Source organism: Botrytis cinerea, chromosome 16 (genome assembly GCF_000143535.2).
Source record: "Botrytis cinerea B05.10 chromosome 16, complete sequence".
NCBI lineage: Eukaryota > Fungi > Ascomycota > Leotiomycetes > Helotiales > Sclerotiniaceae > Botrytis > Botrytis cinerea.
Genome location: NC_037325.1, coordinates 1,504,248 through 1,523,021, shown reverse-complemented (window position 1 = coordinate 1,523,021; position 18,774 = coordinate 1,504,248). Strand labels below are relative to the sequence as shown.

At 42.8% G+C, this 18,774-nt stretch overlaps 4 protein-coding genes across 5 annotated transcripts; 1 reads left to right on the top strand and 3 right to left on the bottom strand.

Moving 5' to 3' along the window:
* Positions 1–615: 615 nt before the first annotated feature.
* BCIN_16g04180 (hypothetical protein) lies at positions 616–2,869 on the bottom strand. The gene is made up of 2 exons (XM_001547737.2): positions 1,300–2,869; positions 616–1,246 (listed from the first exon to the last, which is right to left on the bottom strand). The coding sequence occupies exons 1-2, from the start codon at positions 2,593–2,595 to the stop codon at positions 713–715; spliced, it is 1,830 nt and encodes a 609-aa protein (XP_001547787.1). The 5' UTR covers positions 2,596–2,869; the 3' UTR covers positions 616–712.
* A 6,155-nt stretch (positions 2,870–9,024) lies between these two features.
* On the bottom strand, positions 9,025–12,745 carry Bcfar11. The gene is made up of 7 exons (XM_024698146.1): positions 11,748–12,745; positions 11,549–11,697; positions 11,400–11,488; positions 10,536–11,348; positions 10,171–10,477; positions 9,992–10,121; positions 9,025–9,943 (listed from the first exon to the last, which is right to left on the bottom strand). The coding sequence occupies exons 1-7, from the start codon at positions 12,494–12,496 to the stop codon at positions 9,172–9,174; spliced, it is 3,009 nt and encodes a 1,002-aa protein (XP_024553963.1). The 5' UTR covers positions 12,497–12,745; the 3' UTR covers positions 9,025–9,171.
* Positions 12,746–13,683: 938 nt separating this feature from the next.
* Positions 13,684–15,904, bottom strand: BCIN_16g04160 (hypothetical protein). 2 transcript variants are annotated; one of them, XM_024698145.1, is made up of 4 exons: positions 15,848–15,904; positions 15,091–15,793; positions 14,160–15,039; positions 13,684–14,106 (listed from the first exon to the last, which is right to left on the bottom strand). In XM_024698145.1, exons 1-4 carry the CDS (start codon positions 15,849–15,851, stop codon positions 13,987–13,989), a joined length of 1,707 nt encoding a protein of 568 aa, XP_024553962.1. In that variant the 5' UTR covers positions 15,852–15,904; the 3' UTR covers positions 13,684–13,986. The 2 variants fall into 2 exon arrangements, with proteins under 2 accessions (XP_024553962.1, XP_024553961.1); XM_024698144.1 differs by having other exon boundaries at positions 15,091–15,904.
* A 404-nt stretch (positions 15,905–16,308) lies between these two features.
* On the top strand, positions 16,309–18,259 carry BCIN_16g04150 (hypothetical protein). The gene is made up of 3 exons (XM_024698143.1): positions 16,309–16,600; positions 16,653–17,417; positions 17,469–18,259. The coding sequence occupies exons 1-3, from the start codon at positions 16,539–16,541 to the stop codon at positions 18,166–18,168; spliced, it is 1,527 nt and encodes a 508-aa protein (XP_024553960.1). The 5' UTR covers positions 16,309–16,538; the 3' UTR covers positions 18,169–18,259.
* The last annotated feature ends 515 nt before the right edge of the window (positions 18,260–18,774 follow it).

Here is an 18,774-nt window from a genome sequence, read left to right as displayed (position 1 = left end):
ATACCGGGCACAAAATCCTCAAGGCACGGCATGACCAACACTTCAGGTTTCCTCCGAGTCAGAACTTGCACATAAATCTGGCTCATAAACTATTGAACTAATTCTTATCGATGAAATTACTTTTCCCATCCACTGAACAGTCTACCTGTAATTTCTTCGCTCATTTTCATTAACAGATTTCCATTTTTTAGTTTAATTTCTAGATTTTTTCTACAGTTTTTGCTATTTGAAATGACCTTCTCATAACTCCGGTAATCTTTCTTTAATCTGACCCTTGATACTATGGGTATATGAGATGCAGTAGAGGCTTGATGACTTGCACTACAGCAGTGATTCCCATGCTGCTAGCAACTGGTTCCTGCTAAAGGGTATCTCAAGGTCTATTTAAATATTTAGCTCATAATCAAAGTAATAGTCTCTTCGCAGATTTCCCCTCTCGAGTGAGAGTCTCAATCTGCGCTCTTCATATCGGGAGTATGATACAACTCATTTTTTGATACATGTAACTTGACTATTTGTTCTTATTTGAATTTGTGAATGTTCTAGATGAATGCAATTTGGAAAACACGAAAATCTGATGTATCAAACACAACTTTGCGAAATCTTTCCAAGACTTGTTGAAATTAAACGTTAATTAACTTTTTGAATTAAAAATACAGAAACCACCAGAGAAATTTATGTCTGGTGGCACAACAATTTTCTATTGAAACAATCATATCCAACCGTGAAATTTCTCCTCTGTTTCTACCGACGCCAACCCTAAAGTAAATCCAGTACTCGTCTGTCGTAATATCAAATCCGTGTCAACATTCTCCACCTTTCGGGCAACAGCCGTAAGAGCATTAGCCAAATGATATCCACCTCTAGAGCTAGCAGTTGCAAGCGAGCTCAAATCATTATAATCAAATGGTGTAAGAAGCGTCCAGCTCCGAGTCCGGACGGCTTCCAGTGTAACTATAAGTATGATTGCAAGATTAACCATGAAAACCGAGTATACATAAATAGGCTGACCGAGGCGAACTGCGGCGTAGGTGACTGTAGCATTTACGGTCTTAGTATCGTTCGCGATCATCAATTGTGCGCTCGCGTATGCGACTAGAAGATCATCCATCATTGCTGTGACAGAATTCTCGATTCCAGTCAAACTTATCTCTTCATCGGTGGGCCTGATATCGTTGAAGGAAGGGCTGTCTACGTAGGATTGATAATCAGCGATGCTGAAATTCAGTGCTGATCCAATGACGCTCTATAGAAAGTTAGATCTACGTCAAACATTCACATGAAAAGCATGTGACATACCTGATAAATACCAGTCAAATCATTAGAAGCCAACTCAAACTGTCTTTCCACTACATGCGTAAGATTACCACTAGGTTCAATGTCTTCTGTCGACACGTTCGCTCGTGTGACGGTAATGTTTCTGCCTGCGAGCGCGACAGACACGTTGAAAAGTGATGGAATAAACTCAGTCCTGCATTGAGTCGTGTTCAGATAATCATAATCACTTCCAGCCGCAATGGCAAGGTACCTTGGGTTGTAACCTGTATTTGCGGCAGCAACCCCAATGGCAACGAGAGAATTAGTTGAATGTCCAAGGTAGACAGAATATTCTCCTGTAGTGTTGGTACCAGAGTCGGGCAGTCGTCCCCTAGCTGCAAACAACTGTAATCCATTGTGAACCAAGGTGAAATCAGAGGTTTGATTGTAGATACACTTAGTCATAGCTGCGTACCCTACCTCCTGGTATGTATACCCCGTGGCAATGGTATCGCCCAAGATTTCATCATCGACAAGGCCTACTGATGCGCCTATTCCGTATGACCGACCAACGTACAGGTATTTCGAGTTATCGAACTTTGCATGCTGGCGTGGCGAACCGTCCATAGTTGTAGCGGTAGATAGAGATTGTGAAAGAAGTCCAAGGTAATGCATGGCAGGAGAATAAGTGAAATAGCCTTTCTCGGTTCTGAATTGAGGACCATCCGCATCAATCTCGGAAGGCCACTCTTTGACTGAAGTCATGTTTGAGTACTGGGGGATGATGACAGTCGTTGGAAAAGATTTAGACGCGTCGATAGGCGTAATTGCACCAGCCCATAATGCAGAAGGAATTGCACAAATGAGGGTGAACATCAGAAGAAGCAGAACATGCATCCAACGCAAGTCCCATCGCATCGAAGCTAGACTGACTCCGTTCCAGAAGTTCAGCAGACTGAGTGAAATCGCTCGTTGTTTCAATCGTATTCGAGTAGCATAGTTGAAAAGTCGACATATCGCCGTTACCTGAACAAGTCCGAGTGCAGCTGCGATGATTTGAACAACAATCTGGACGGAGGCACGATTTTCAACGATCAAGTCGTAGACGACACCGCCAGATAGCGATGCATTTCGTTTATCTGCTACTAGAAGGAGACTGCTGAAGATTGTTGTACTAATCAAACCAAGGAAACCGACATAGCGAGTTCCTAGGCTAGTTCTATAGGATATTTCAGGGGTTTTCGATTTTGGACCTGGCAGCAATCCATCCGTGCTTTGGATGCTGACGTCCGTAAATTCCGCTCGTGGGGACAATTCCCGGTTATGTAGCGAAAACATAATGAGCGGCAAGAGAAATTTACTCGGTACTCAGAGAAGAAGATGATTGAAGGGCAAGACACTCATAATGTAACACGATTTAGCGTGGGGGTTGAAGATAAACGCAGCATTAAATAGAGCGAAATGTAACTTCAGATCACGACCCCGCTCCTGCAATGCAGGTGTAGCAAATTTACCCGCCAAATTTGCAGGGAGAATAAAACAACGAAACCGGCACACTGCTTGGAGGCCATTTTCATAGAACAATTGGACATGCAAAAAAGTTGATCGTTTCAGAGAGTTGCATCGAACCGATTTGGGGAGGCTTAGCCGCCCGTATCTGACGCGAAACGGCCTGTGATTGGTAGCTGCAGGGTGATTTCGCTGACAAGCAAAACGGGAAAAGATCTGCTATCCATGAGCCTATAGAGATATCTCATCAAGTTGTCCTCATTAAGTGGCGACAGCAACGCATCCACCTTTTTCATTGAGGACAACAGTGGCTGAAGTTTGGGCAGTTTTGCCAACAATATAGACGCGTCTAATCAGTCAAAATGCCTAATAAAAGCCAGTCTTTGTCCGGATGGAGAAATGGACGGGCATAATTATCTGATAAGCGATGACCCCTGCGAATTTAGTAACGACCCTGATCTGAGATGGTGATGCACTCAAAATACTGGCTCGCTATGTTTCTCTTGCAAAATCTTCTTAAGTAATATTGTTGGGAAGCGCGTGATAATTTCCTTCGTGCAGAACGCAGCCGCGGGGGACAATTTTGGCTTCTTGGCCCGGGCAAGTTTCTGGCCCCAATGTGGGGTAGTGAGCTCGTAGATACACAGTAACGCAACACAACCCAGTTACTGAAGAAACAAACATTTGCTGAAGAACATATTGAATGGAGTTCATGCAAATCACATCACGTTAATCAGAGTCTTCTTTATGCTCATCATGCTATCTTAAGACCTATCTCAAAAAGAAAAACGCCCCAGATCCACCAACATCTCATCACACATCATTATCTTGAAATGATTGTAGGATTGAAACCAAAAATATCTGGAGAATGAAAACGGTGTTTATTTCATATGATTTAATGAATACGTGGCATAAAGTGATAGAGAGTGCATGGACAAGCTGAGCAAGCCTTCTACATCCATTATATTTGGAGTCAATACTCCACAGGATGTGACTAAAGAAGATAGCAAAAGCCGAAGTTTACTGAGATAGCTGAAGTGCCTACTATACACTTCGAACCTGTCTCCGAGAAGTCGTAGCTACCCCCCAATCCCGAAGTTCCACAGCTCGATCAGAATGAATGATCTCAAGAATCTGCCTATCGGCTATCAGTTCTGTTTCCGAGGTTTTGAACCCCGGACTGGCAACTTAAACGACGTGGTCTTCTCGACCAGGAATCATTTCCTAAGCCTCTGGACGGTACATGCTATCTTTGAGTGGGTTTCGAGGATCGTAAAGATCTGACTCTTTGAAAAACTTATTTGATTCCCCTTTTTCGTCAGGAACTTGCTGCTGTGGTTTTGGCGTTTGTTCGAGACTGCCGAAATAAAATGCCGAACAAGGATAACAAACTATAAGCTTATGAATCGACCTTTAACTTGAGGTTCGCGGGGATACAACATTCCGCAAGGCTGGTAGTATGGTATTAGTCTCATTCTCGCTAGTCGACATGATAAGATCATGAAGAAATTCAAGCCCAGCACTCTCAATACTCTAACAGACTGGGCAAGGCACACGAGGCACAGCTTTCTCAGATTACACATATGCTACCATGGCCTTGTAGTCCCGCTCGCTGTTGACTAGCAGGTAAGGATCGGTATCTCGGCACCTGCTAGGGTTGATTCCGCTCTTGAGCTTGTTAAATCCATGCCACAGTCATTATCCTTTACCTTAATAGTATACGGGACAGGTCACATGGTGCCGGTACCGCAGAGAATATCGACTCTGCCGACCTGTGTTGACAGTTGGAATAAGTGGAGTATTAGACAGCCGGGGTCGTTGCAGCTCTGGCAGAGAAATTAGCTTATGCTTTGTCGCCCAAGCCCGAGTATATTGATTTAGATCAAGCTCCTTGTGCATTTGGAGTTAACTCTGGTTGAAGCATAATTACAGAATTGGATCGGAAAAAGACTTTGCAGCAGATATTGCTATCTTCAAGACTGTACGTGGAAGAGCTGTAGTAGCAATTAGATAAACCAGTAACAAAAACAAGCCGGACAGGGACGAAGAGCTGAATAAGGAACTTTTCTGAATTCCTGTTGTCGCTCTTAATGACAGTATTACATTTCTGTTGCATTTCAAGCCGATTGGAAAGTCGAATAGATGAAAGATGATAATAATTTGTTTAGAAAGAATGGCATTGATCATTGATTCGATCATATCTAGTAATTATCGAGGTGTGATTCTATCAAGTTTTGATCCTCATCACATGATCCGGCTTACCACTTTTGCTCTAAACTCACTAAGATTAAACCAAGGTTGGAATAACATCACCCCTCCGAAGTTTCTCCTTAAGATTTCCTTGTAATTGCTTGTCCGAAGACACTCAACATCCATCACCTCTTCCAAGTCAATCCGGGATTTTGTTCTTTTTCTATTATTTTTGTTCTCACCTGGAATCTTGCCCTTTGAAGAGAAAGCAAGTATAGAGGGGAGAAGAGACTGCGACAGGCCTTAAGATCTCCATCCATTTTCTTACCCGCCTCCAAAATGTCTACACAACATCAATTGAGAGTGATTGTCTATAAGAACTGTGCGGGTGCATGGGAAAACTAGAACTCGTTCCGTTTGGATAGATTTGATCTTCGTCGGCTGAAAGATAACGCGTGTCCAGAGATTGTGGCTGAGCCAATCTAGATGAAACCACATATTACATATCAAATCCACGAGGACAATGTTCCCGTCAGAAAGTCACTCCGTACAATACTGCACCATCATCTACATCATACTTTCGGGAGAGCGGTTCATCTCATCCATGGAAAGAAAACACATTCTGGCTAATCTTATCGACCGAAGAAATCGCTGAAATGAAAATGTGGGCCTCGAGGTCGTCAAACATATTAACAAAACCAGCCATCTTTATTCCAAGCTCCACCAGAGTTAAGATATGGTTGAGTATGCTCATCCTCCAGGCTATTTCAACAATATGTGATATGTTCTATTTAAATCTTGTATACGGGAGCATCTTCAATGCAGACCATACGTTGAATGATCACGGACCAATCTTTGATGCTATTGCTAGCCCGGTCTCTGATCTGCAAATCACGTCTGATCGCAATAATTTCTTATGAAGATCTGTTCTCGATATAAAAAATTAGGCTCTTCTGAATGACCAAAAAGACAGAGAAGTTTCTCAATCTAACTCACATGTTCATTGTCATGAAAATCTTTACCTCAAACCTTTGCAAACTGCTCCCCCCACGTCGTTTCGTTTATATTGATCTTTTCTCAACTTGGGTTGGCCTGTCCCAGATCTTCATATAAAATATGGATCGCCAGGGGTTTTGGTCTAGAACGTTACACAGACCATGCAAATGCATGAACGTTACCTTTCGTCGTCAAGTTTCAACTTGTGATGAACTACTTTTAACTTTTAGACTTACTGAGAGTTGACATGAAACGACGGTTAAAGAACCTTAAACATCAATTTGTGGATGAAACTAAAACGGTTAGACGTGTTGTCATGAGGTAAAAATCTAGAGCGAGCTCCGAAATACTTCCTTCGCCTTTCGGATTGGATGATAAGCTAACTGAATATGAAAAGCATTATCGCCTAAGTTTCAATGCCTAGCTGTTTGCTTTGGCAGAACAGTGACTGTTCAAGGATACAGCTCGACTGTGATATCAACGGCATTTTCTAAGAAGAAAAAAATGGAATGGACCTAGTCGGGTATCGGAATGGGCCGTGGGCTTTGACATCGACCTAACACAAGGCAGCGCCGAATTTTGGGGACTCAAAATTCACAAGTGTCCGCTTTGCATTGACATGAGTACGCACATGGCAATACATCCGTGCCTGGAATGTCATTAATGACGTATCAGGTATATAAGAGCGAGACGAAACATAGCGCTCGCAAGTTCCCAAACCCTGGATTGCAGGATGGACTGCCGTCTGTGTTAATACTGGACTCGGAGAATTAGACATGCAACAAAAGAATCTTGGGATGAAGTGTCCTGTTTATTAGTGGTCCAAAGCCTTGAAGTTCGGACTTATATACTCCAAAGGTCTCATTCAATGACTGGTGGTACAATGAGTGGGCCTGATCATGGTGGGTCATGTAGTGCCTCTTCCACATTGAAAAAACACAAGTGCTCAGGAGTTCCACACTCCTGGTCTCACATTAAGTGAAGACGTGCAACAAAACTAAAGCATCTTACAGTCTGGGTTAGGATATCTTGTTACGTCATGGAATGCTGAAGTATAGTTTCATCCGATTGTCAGAGTGGACAAGTCGTCCCGTATCTCAAGTCTCAGCACTCTTCGGAGAGTTTAACAGATATGCAACAAAACTTTCGAGCGTCTGATCTTTCGCTGAAAAGATAAGATGGATATGAAGTCTTGAAAAATGAATACCAGATCCAAAAGTTCAACGTGTTTGTGGATCTAGTTAAACTGTACGTACAATGTGTCTGTCCCGGATCAGTCTTCCGGGTCGATTGAACATTTCCATCCTCCTTTCGTCAAACCTAAACAGACACCCTGTGTTACATTGCCATCTCGAATGATGAGGTCAGGCAACGGAAAGTAAATATCGACATGCAGGAGAATTCACCCTGCGAAGGAACTTGGGTATTTGTCGAAGTAATGTCAACTATCCCTTCTGCCAAACTTCGGAGAATAAACTTGATGTTTAACAGGATATTAGCCTTGCACAATCAAAATTTTCAATCACTAGTCATGGTCAAGATCTGGTCCGATCCCACCCTACCATGGACAGAAGTATCTTTTGTTGCACATCTAATTTTATACGTGAAGTTATGCTTATTGTTAAGGGAGAAATGATTATCCTATCAAGGATTGTAGAGATATGTGCAGCAAGTGGAAGCTGCATATCTTTTTGCATAAGATATATTGTGGCATGCAAAAAGAGCTTGAGGATTGACGTGAATCATTCATTCTAGCATGGAATATGAGACATCTTCAAATTATAATATATTACAGACGAGCAACAGAACTTTGCACATGAAGCATCATTGCCAGCAATTGGTACCATTTTATCGGAGAAAAATCTTCGACATGCAACAGAACAGCAGATGGAAGATCTTACTGGAATTGAATTAGCTTTGGTCTAAAATATATATTACTGATATGCAACAAACTGCGGGAAGCTTTCATTTTTATCTCTTAGCACACAACTTTATATTACCGACATGCAACAAAACTCTCATCACCTCAGTGTTGGGATCAGTAGAAGACCTGATAATATCGGACAATATACATGATGTGCAACAAACCGTTTCTTACTGTCTCATTCCCCATTCTATCCTAAGACACACGAAATCGTCGATCAGCACCTGTGGATAGAAGATGAAACTTTTCCAGAACAACCAGTCAGCAATATATATATTACAGACGCGCAACAATTCCATATGATGTCGGTCACCGACTACCTCTACGTCCAATGATATATCTTACCAGTCCGGAAAATAAACTTCGACGTGCAACAAAACCTTCTCTCCCAGCCTCTGGTCAAACTAGACCAAGAAACCTGTTCTAGACAGGAAACAACTCCATAGTATACTGCAAGAGAATATATTACTGACATGCAACAAAAACTTTGCTCCCAGTATCTTGAATCGCGAGTGAAACTGGATCCAACAAGTTACACTATAAACACTATCGACATTGACCAGAAAAGGAAATAATTCCATAGCACCACAGAGTAAAATATATTAAGATCTTACAATATATTACCCTCTTCTAGCAACCCCCTCTTTGTTCCCCCAATAAAAAAACAATAACACATACATATATATATAAAAAAAACACATTACCCACCAGCAACACAAAATCTCACCTACACTTTCGCAAGCCCACCCATGAAAGAATGTAGTGCATGATTGTCAAACCCTAAACCTCGTGATAATCCCTGTGTGGAGAAAAAGCGGGGTGCTTCAATATAAAAATAATCAAATACACCCCCTCAATATACAAGATACGGTAAGCGTCTTCCCAGTAATCAAAGACAATTAGACGACTGGTGACCAAACAAACGGCAGAAAAAGTAATGAAAATGATAAGCTGCCAACCTCTTTTGATTAATATATATTACCGACATGCAACAAATGTAAGAATCCGGTAATACTTACGATGAATGCAATAAACCCGTCTATATGATTAATTTGTAACAGATGTAGCCGTGGATAGTATCTCCGGTTTCTAGATGAACGCGAGGGGCGCAGCCGTTTAGTTTAGTTTTAGATATATATATTTCGTTATGCAAGAAGTGATATCATTTATTTACTGGATTGCGATTGGATGCGAGTAAGCGGCTGGGAGGATTCGTCTCTCGTCATTCATTGCATTCATTGTATGTACAAATACCTCATGTTAACATGGTATCCATACAAATCCTCTGTTATTCCTCACTGCCAACCGCTACTTCCATCTCCCCACATACTACCATCCATACTCTCTTCTCCATTTCCCATCCCCATTTCCTCCATACCAATCTCCATCCCGTCCAACTCTCTTGTGAAAAAGTCGTGTTCTTCTTGCAATAACTTCGTGTCTGCACCCATTCTTTCTGGATATCTTCTCAGATTGAACCAATGCGTCAGCGCTCTTAATGCTTGTTCCAGTGGCAATGCTTCCTCGACTTCAGCATCTACATCACTACCTGCCAGCCAATCATCTCTCAATTCAGGCCTGCAATGTAGGTACACCGCCGTTATAACTCTCATATTTCCCTGCCTCCACTTGCGGCCACAGTATGGAACTTGGTTTTTAAACAATTTCAGAGTGTATAGACGAAGTTCGGGTTGAGGAATTTTGAAGGACTTCTTGAGAATGTTGGATGATTTGTACTGAACCAGAAGTAGGTTCCGGTGAGCTTTGTTCTTACAAATCTTTTGCATGATGCGAAGGAAATTAATGGATGAAAAGAAGTTGCGCCAGGAGAATTCGGTAATGGGTTCCGAATTGATTTCGGTTGTTGGAAAGCCAAGTTCTTCGACTTCTGTATCTCGTCGAGCTGCATGCTGACCTTCTTGAAAAGACAGAGCTGGAAGTTGATCGTCATTATTGATCACGGTACTGTCTCTTTGTAGTTTTATTGGAGGTGGAGCAGCATCATCCTCACTGTCTTCTTCAGTGGTCAAAGCCCATTTGCTGTTGCCGTTACAGAATGCGAAGAAGCTGAAATCCGTTAGTCATGATTCCACATCACCAGGCAAAAGGACTAACCTCAAGTCTTCGCGGTCTATCCTACTGTCCACAATTCTATCTATCTCTTGATGGGCGAACATTTTAAGAATCAAAGGTAGGTAATTAGAATCTAGCAGAAGCTGCGTAAAGTATTCGAATTTGAGGATGTCTATCAAGTTAGCAAATGAGACGAGATATGAGGAGTTATCAAAACCTACGGGAAACTTTGAGCCATTTCAGGACAATGAGAAGAATACCGGATACTGCCTTTGAGGTAATCTCTCTGAACCTCATTGCCTCGATTTCTTCTACTGTGAGATCTGCAAGATCGATTGGATTTGGTAGAGGTATGCTTGCGGGATCTTGAGCTTGGCCTGGCCCTCGGGCGCCATTGGCTCGTGCACTTATAGGGACGCTGCTTTGTGGTTGGGCATTTATTGACTGATTCATCAAATTCGTAACGTTCGCCAACATAGCCTTGATAAGAACTATAACAAGTGATTGTAAATGCGGAATGGAATATTGCTGTTGAAACCCAAGGGTTAGAGTCTGATTTGTGAGATGGGGGCAACAATAAACTTACGTAGAAAGACTCTACCAAATCCAACTTCCTCTTCACCTCATCACTGATGTCTTGTCGTGGTCCATAATCAACTTCTACTTTCGGCGACTTTGACTTCTCAGACTTGAGTCCGTCAGCCAATATGTGTTCGAGATCAAGTTCTTCTATATCCTCATCATCTCTGTCATCCCATCCTCGTTCAAATCTTAGAAACCGTTCTCTCTCATCCCACAATTGACGCATAGCTCTAGTCATTCGCATTCTACCAGCAAATAGTTCACCGGCCTCCAATATTGACTTGGGAATATCACTCCCTTCCCATTTACGACCCACAAGCAAATCCTGTAGTCCTGCAGTGCCTTTTCCACCGGCACTATTGCTAGTGCTATCAAGAGGTGGGTACATAAATGGGAAGTTTTGATTTGTTTGATAATTTTGTTTCTTACCTGCCTTTCCTCCAACTGGTGGGGACGGAGGTGGAGATGGAGCAGGTGTAGCTATATGAACTGGCTGATGAAGAATTGAAGCTCCACTACTATTGACATTCGTTGGAGGGTTCATAACACCGGTTGTACTAGCTCGGCTTGGTCTATTCGGCAATGGTGGCAATATGGAATTATTATCGGGCTCTAGGGGTATTAAAGGTTCTGGGGGAATGTACGCGGGGTACTTTGAAGTGATTTCTTGCCGGAAGATGTGATAGTCAAGAGGAGAGGCAGTTATTATCTTCTCGCCCCCTGAATTGGCCAGTTCATCGGTTGCCCTTTTGACTTTATCGATTTCCTTAGTACCCCCAAATACGAATAATATGGATTTCCAAAACAGAAGAAAGATCTGTATAGTAGTAAGCTAACAAGTTTTGGGGTGTCCCGCTGGAATACTGACTCGTGTTTGGGGTAACTCGTTCGCCTCATCCCATCGTAACTTTCCAGTAATCGACAACAAATAATGAACAATGTTTGGCTCCAGGCCCACTGCGATCTCAAACATTAACATCTGGAGATCAAAAATGTGTATCAGAATACTGTACTTACGAAGAGTCTTCCGCGCAAGATCGAGAGATTCTGTGTGACAACGAACGCCTTCTATCGTTAAGTAAAATATAGTCATAACATTATCGAGCTCATCCTGTACAAATGGTATATCATCTTCCGTTATTTTTGTCTCTCGAAATTCGTCATCCCTTTTGTATCGTCAGTTGTGCTTCGGGGCGCATAATATTTCCAGTCTCACCATAAATGTTTGAAAGCGGTTTTCATGACTTCGTAGATCATCTCAATTCCACCACTCTCTGCAAGAAGTGATATGCTTCTCTTCATACTTTCGACGTGCGAAGGCGTCGCCTTCGTTCTTCCTTTCTTTTCGCCCGATTGAATGGACTCCAATTCCTCCTTCTTTCCAGCATTTTCATCCCAGTTGCCTAGTGTAATGTGTAGTAAAGTTTGTAAGCTTTTACATCTCCTACGTAAATCGCTAGCATGCAAACCCTGAACTTCACTGTTGACGAATTGCAGTTGTTCCTCCCGATCGACCTCTGTCCAAATTTTAGCAGAAAATTTCTTCCATCTTCTCTGGAAAGTATCCTTTGCTCTGTGTAATCTTTTGAATTCTGCCTCGTTGTACGAAAACCACTCGTCCACCTCTTCTTCAAATGTCGCTGTATCGCTGTAGACGAAAGTATATGATGTAGGGTCAACCTTTGGAAACTCAGTAACGAGTCTTTTCAGTTGCATCAAGGAAAGCGAGTCGTTCGGATTGCCAACCATCTGCTGGGATGAAGGCGGTGGTGGTGGCTGATGTGGTGGAGGAGGTTGAGGTTGATTCCGTGCAAGTTGAGGGCGTGCCGTAGAAGCACTAGTAGAAGCTTGCGATACTGGAGTAGGCGCAGGAAGACCTACATCTGCAAAACCAGTATCTGCCACATCAGCGACATCCTTTGGAGGAGGGGCATCTGGAACTGCTGGTTTTGTCCAAAGCGACATTATGGAAGGTCTAGGGCGCAGGTGAAAGGGGGGAGGTTGTAGTTTGGTCAATCGTCAGATCGCAACATTGTGAGTAAATAAATCATGAAACATTCACCATAGTAAACATGAGGAATTAGAGTGTACAAGATTGTGGATTGTATCGCATTTCAACATTTCCCCATATTGATGGTTCGCGCTTGACGCGATTGAAACAGAAAGCTATCTCGCTTATGATAAGGAGATAAGAACATCAATGTTGATTTTAACAAAGAAAAGAGTGGCGTTAGGAATTGTAGCGAAACAGCCGTGTTTTTCGAGTACCTGCAGAAAGAGAAACGTTATCACTGTTGGAAAATATGGCACGTGCACGTGATATACACATATATAATATCTTCCACTTCTATACTTAGAACATTACAGCAATTCTACATAGTTAATACTACATGCATTCCATTAGCCTACTCCCTTAATTCTGAACAATCACTCTAATAAATTGTTCCCGGGGACGACCTTCGTAAAAGAGTCAAGTTGCTGGCCGCCGTGAGAGGCGATGCAAACCTCGGAGTTTTTATTAAAGGAAACCCCCTTGAATACCATTCCAACGCTTTTACAATTGGGGTGTTTGTCTGCTTTTTCCTCTAATCTACAGCATCTGTAGGCTACACATTGCACATTGTCTAGTAGCTTCTATAATACCTTAGCCTCAGTCCTCGTCATTACTACGAGAGGTTGAGTATCAAGCTCATTACACCTCATGGCAACAAGATAGCGGAAGATCCGTCATTCTCGTATGACCGTACCGCCCACTCTGTTCCATAAGATTGTTGCTATCAAGACTGAGATGGATATCGTCTGTCGTCACGCTACTCTGTTTGATATAGATGAATCTTTTTGATGTTACATGATATAACAGGGAATACCTATAGACAATAAGTGGGCTATTTTGTGTGTTAATCTAATAGCCTTATGCTATTCACGCCCCATCGTTGAAATGACATAAAAGAGGATATACACGGGTATACCGCATGTGTGATATTCGATACACATATACAACTAGGATTGTAGAGTTGTTTCGTTGGCTTCTGGTGGAATGCTGGGATTGATTGGTTTCTCAGGATTCAGGATTCATGCTTCGCCACCAATCACCGGGTCACATATAATTAAGGGATAAGTCACACAAGCCGGAGATATCCATGACAGAGATATGGTATACAATAGTCATTTGTTTCGTTATTAATTATGTGATTCTGGATTGATTGTAAATAGATATTGGCCAACTCTTTTATGTGGCCGGATGTCGGCCAGCCGAGACATTTTTATATCTTATTACTCGATAGAATTGCGATATCCTCGCGGAGCTTCTCTAGCTCTGTCAGGCTTGGAGGTATTTTGGTTCCAATTGATAGCCTGAACGTACCCAATCTTTCAGTCGCCCATCCGGGGCTTATACTCTTGAGATAATTCCCAGCTATACCCATGGTAATGCTAATCATCAATCTGCGTGAAACTCAATCAGCTCGTCTGAAAGGATGTGCTTCAGTTGTGAAGACATAATCATCCAAACTAATTGTATCCGGGGAAGAGAATATCAAGTAAAAGTACTTGAGTGTTTCCGCCATCCAGAAGCTCTGCCCAAACATATTAGCTTCACATTATTAGAGAGAACTATTGTATCGCCTACCTCCATGGAATCCTCTTTCTCCGTCTCGCCACTGACAGTTACATTACTGATAGCAGAATTGGCCAAAGGCGTTTGAGTTGACCTCATGATGCCCTCAAACATGTTCCAAGCCGTTTCTCGTAAATCGTCTTTCCCCTGCAGTCGATACATGATGAAAATACTTTCGATGGCTTCAGGCCTAAGTAGATAGCGGGGATCACGGGCGTGTCGGAAGCCATGAGTCAGGGACTGGTCGCCTTCTCTCTGCCACTTCTCGTTGTCCCAATTGCATGGTTCCAACGTGGGACATTCGATGAGAGCATATATCTCTGGCATAACTCCAGTGGGAAATGATTGATAAACCCAGCCACATCCGCGGGCTATACGATCCCCAATGGCAACATGCTCATCGATACCGAAAATTTTACCACCAAGGGCGAACATTCCTCCAATGAAACAAGTAAGATGTTGCATTTCAGGAACTAGGTGAATACCATCCTCATGGACAAAAGTAGTGCCAGCAAATAAAAAGTCCTCCTTCCCTGGGAGCATGGGTCTGAAGAGCACGTGCTGAATCACGACATCCATAGCTCTGCGATACATTTTCTCATATGACGCAGAGCCTTCGCGTCCACTTAGAAGTATGGCCATCTTTGGAAGATACTCGTAGAGTGAATCTGCAAGAGCTCCGAGTGAGAAAGAATTGTCTCCCCTGACCGTCCCCTCCCTGAAGTTAACCATAGTCGGCCACATTCCAGGTAAAAGCGATTGTTCTTGTGTACGCTCGAGAAGTTGTCTCATACGCTCTATCGCATCGTAATACTTATCATCGCCCGTCAATTGAGACAGTCTAGTGAATTCAAGTGATAGAGACGTTGGCCCAGAACTCGGATCATGTGTCCTAAATTTTCTGTCAGCTCGATGTCCTATATATGTCTAAAGTAATACCTACCCAGCGAGTTGTCTTCCAGCTTTTACATCTTCAAAGGTCAGCCAGAAACCTGGGGTACGATTTGGTGTGTCGAATGCCATGTATAGCATGTTGCCCAATTCCACCGCTTTTTCCAACAACGTTGGCTCCTTACTTAGGTCATATGCACTAAGAAGACCGCCTAAATGCCGGATGGTGGTCTCAAAAAGATTGATTCCTGATTCTGTGGTATTACTCCAGTCCAGTTGCACAGCAACAGCAGCAGCTTCGTAGAATTCCTCTTTCAGGTCCATGATCCAGAGCGTGTCCAAACAATCAACAAGATTGGCTGCCCAACCACCGAAAGGATCTTTGAATCCCCCACTCACTGGTAACAACTCATCATGAAGCCAAGCATGATTTTTGTAGCTTTTCCAGGATCTGATGAAAGCTTCGCGAACAGCCTCGCGTCGTTTCTTCGTGATTGCATCGTCTGTGTAGGCCTTACTAGACTGGTGTTGTACTATTGGAAGCTTCTTAGGCTTTTCTTTTGGTAAAGGTGTGAATGAATCAACAGGAAAGTACTGCTTTGCATGAGACCAGTCGAAATTTGCCGATTTGAATGTAAGGGGTGCTCTATATGTTGTAGGTCCTTTAGCTGTACTAGGTTGTTGGGCGCGATGATGGAGTAAAAGTGCGATTAGAGCAAATACAGCAATAAAGATGATACGATCTTTTCTTCGAACTGGAATATCAGTCAACATAATGATTAAGGTTAATTTGTGAAGGAACTACCAACACATTGTTTATATGAAGCGCGCAGGATAATGGCTGGTTTTCAATTCCCATGAAATCCGGATGTCGTGTTGATGTGGTGCTCGTATCTTAAGCGCCGATATGAAACTCGCCAAAATCCCTGCTGTCCGTTTTTGGCAGATAACCTGAAATTCAGGCTAAATTCTTCTGCTGAAGGATAATAAACAATTTATCAAAATCAGCCAATGAAGTCTGTAGTTCGTTACCAGCAGTTTGGTACAGGACGTTTCGGAACCTGCAGTACGCCTAAACAAGTGTCCAAAGCGCGTCGTCTGCCAATTGAGCGGGCTGGTTGTGCCGCAAAGGAAATGATTAGTAGATGACAACCAATACACGTCCTCAAGTAATGGCGTTGCAATGAATGCCCCCACACCCCCATTACTGGATTTCTAAGAAGTTTTTGTTCGCCCCCAAAACTATGTATGGGCGCATAAGTATGGCTTTGGGGACTGTTCCGTGCTCCCTCAAATGTGCTGAGCAGCCTCTTCTTTGTAAATAGCTATGACTCGTGAGCCTTCACATTCGGCAGCGTCTTCACCACTTTCGCTGCCATGCATTTCAGCCTTTTTTTTATTTTTCTGTGCTCCCTGACGGAGGCAGCGTCGTGTAACTACTCAGCTATCTCTTTGCCATTGAAAGATATACAAGTCATTCCCGACATTGAAAACTCTTATATGCGAGGTATACCAGTTACAGTTGGAACTCCAGCTCAAAATATAGTGGTTCTTCCTTGGGCGTAACTAAACCTATCATTTCCAATATTTTCAATTTTGCTGATAATTTTCAAGGGAGCTGAATAATACTTGGCTTTATGATTATGATTCGTTGTGCGATTCCAGCATTATTTTTGACGACACCATCTGTCGGGTCCGTCGCGGCAACTTTTTCTTCGAAAATGGATCGACGACTTATGAAAAGGGGAGGAACATGGTTGCAGTAGGAGCGGCAACTGTTGAGACGGCAAGCTATGGTGCCGAGAGTGGTATTGCAGATCTCATGACGACCAGTCTTGCAGGTTCGGACATATTTTCACCAGGCTCTACCAACCTCAGTGAATTTCCGATTGGTATACCGAGAAAAAATTGGGATCATGGATACACAATACTCCATGCCATGGGCATGGGCACCAACTCGACATATCTTAACAGCCTCGTCGAAACAGGGAAAATCGCATCAAGAGTATGGTCCATTTTCTGGGGGCGGATGTGGATAGATCAACCGCTAGACGGACAGGTCGTAATGGGAGGATACGACCAAGAAAAGGTCATCGGGCAGAACTATACTCAAGAATTAGACTACAGTGAAGCGACAGGATGCTGGACTGGTATGAAGGTGACTATATCTGATATCGAACTCGTCGACCGCACCGGTACCACCACCAGTATCTTCCCTCCAAACTTTGCTTTGCCGGTCTGCATTGTTCCGCAACGCCAACTTCTAATCGAGGCTCCTGGGTCAATCTTGGATACTTTTCAGAACAAAACCAACACTCAAACTACAGGAGTCTCTTACGGGCTACATTGGCTCGCTCAACTATATGATGCAACTAATTAGTGAGTATCAATACTCTGATATTCTTCCCATTACTAACAGCAATAACCTAGCTTTCAAGGAGACTTGTCAATAAAGCTTAGTTCTGGGCTTGAAGTCACCATCCCAAATAGCCAGTTTATGCCTCCTTTTGTTACGATTGAACGCAACGGTAGTAGAGTGTTCAACCAAAGTGAACGGGAGTTTCTATATGGCGTCACATCAGATCAGCCATCAACTTTAGGCCGTTACTTTCTGACCGCAGCCTACCTCATGGTCAACCATGACGAGAACACTTTTACACTCTGGCAAGCAAATCCATCGACGGCAACCAACCTTGTTCCTACTATCACCAAAGATACGGCCGAAAGTTGTGCCAACGTAACTACAAACGGCACAGTGGTAGTTAACGGGACTCTGACAACAGAGCCTGGAGCAAGCGACACAGCTGGAGCCAGTCAGCCAGAAACGGATGCTAAATCTGATAAACAGATCGGGCTTTCTCATGGTGCACTTGCAGGTATAGCTGTCGGCGTTGTCTTAGCCGTGGTTATTCTCGCGGGTATTGCTTGGTCTATGCTCCGAAAGAAGAAACTTAAGCAAGAACCGAGACCTGCTGAAGTCGTATACCACCAACCACCTGCATTTGTGCCAGATAGCACATTTGCAGGATTTCATGAGGTTCATGGAACTCAGTCTAAATACGAAATGGACGCTAGCAGAAGGACTTACGAATACGGACACAGGGATGAACCTGTACAAGAATTGCCGTAGTCGAAGATTGGACGGACGTCCATAATTATACGAATTGCACATTATAATAATTTCATGTAATTAATTTAAATTATAATACATTATTTATCCAAGAATAGCAACAGAACTCGCAAATCAATTGATAGAAGTTATGATAGATGTGTGTATCGAGATCACGTGGATACCCCTCCGAGCTTTGGGGGCTATTCTGGACTCCTTGACAAAGTTAGACCTGTATCGAAAGCGTTCTTTTCTTTAAACGTAGTAGCATCATAAACATGTGTTTAGAGATCTCCAAGAAGATACTGCGTTGGCCAAAAAGGTTAGATAGATCGCAATAATCACGTGTTGTTTGCAAAACGGAGCACGTAGAAGTGTCAGAATCTCACTAAACATCGTCAACTTATCTAGATCATAAATTATGGTTTTTGAAGACGTCAGAAAAATGTTTCAAATACAGAGAGTTCCTTTGATATCACTGCGATTCAATACTACAATACCCAATGATGTCTGCACCACAATGTTATCGATAATGAGACACTGAGCTATTTCGCCAGCGGACTCAAGGATATTCGTGTTTCATTTAGGCGTGGTAGTCTTTGTGTGGGAAAATGTAGAGATTTGTTT

Bases quoted from the DNA above. Each gene is read 5' to 3' on its own strand.
- BCIN_16g04180 (XM_001547737.2), bottom strand. From the start codon at position 2,595: ATGTTTTCGCTACATAACCGGGAATTGTCCCCACGAGCGGAATTTACG. The intron at 1,247-1,299 runs GTATGTCACATG...AACTTTCTATAG, and splicing joins ATTTGACTGGTATTTATCAG to AGCGTCATTGGATCAGCACT.
- Bcfar11 (XM_024698146.1), bottom strand. From the start codon at position 12,496: ATGTCGCTTTGGACAAAACCAGCAGTTCCAGATGCCCCTCCTCCAAAG. The intron at 11,698-11,747 runs GTGAGACTGGAA...ACGATACAAAAG, and splicing joins ACCGCTTTCAAACATTTATG to GGATGACGAATTTCGAGAGA. The intron at 10,122-10,170 runs GTAGGTTTTGAT...CTAACTTGATAG, and splicing joins GAAATGGCTCAAAGTTTCCC to ACATCCTCAAATTCGAATAC.
- BCIN_16g04160 (XM_024698144.1), bottom strand. From the start codon at position 15,812: ATGTTGACTGATATTCCAGTTCGAAGAAAAGATCGTATCATCTTTATT. The intron at 15,040-15,090 runs GTAGGTATTACT...CAGAAAATTTAG, and splicing joins GCTGGAAGACAACTCGCTGG to GACACATGATCCGAGTTCTG. The intron at 14,107-14,159 runs GTAGGCGATACA...ATGTTTGGGCAG, and splicing joins AGAAAGAGGATTCCATGGAG to AGCTTCTGGATGGCGGAAAC.
- BCIN_16g04150 (XM_024698143.1), top strand. From the start codon at position 16,539: ATGCGAGGTATACCAGTTACAGTTGGAACTCCAGCTCAAAATATAGTG. The intron at 16,601-16,652 runs GTAACTAAACCT...ATAATTTTCAAG, and splicing joins ATAGTGGTTCTTCCTTGGGC to GGAGCTGAATAATACTTGGC. The intron at 17,418-17,468 runs GTGAGTATCAAT...GCAATAACCTAG, and splicing joins CTATATGATGCAACTAATTA to CTTTCAAGGAGACTTGTCAA.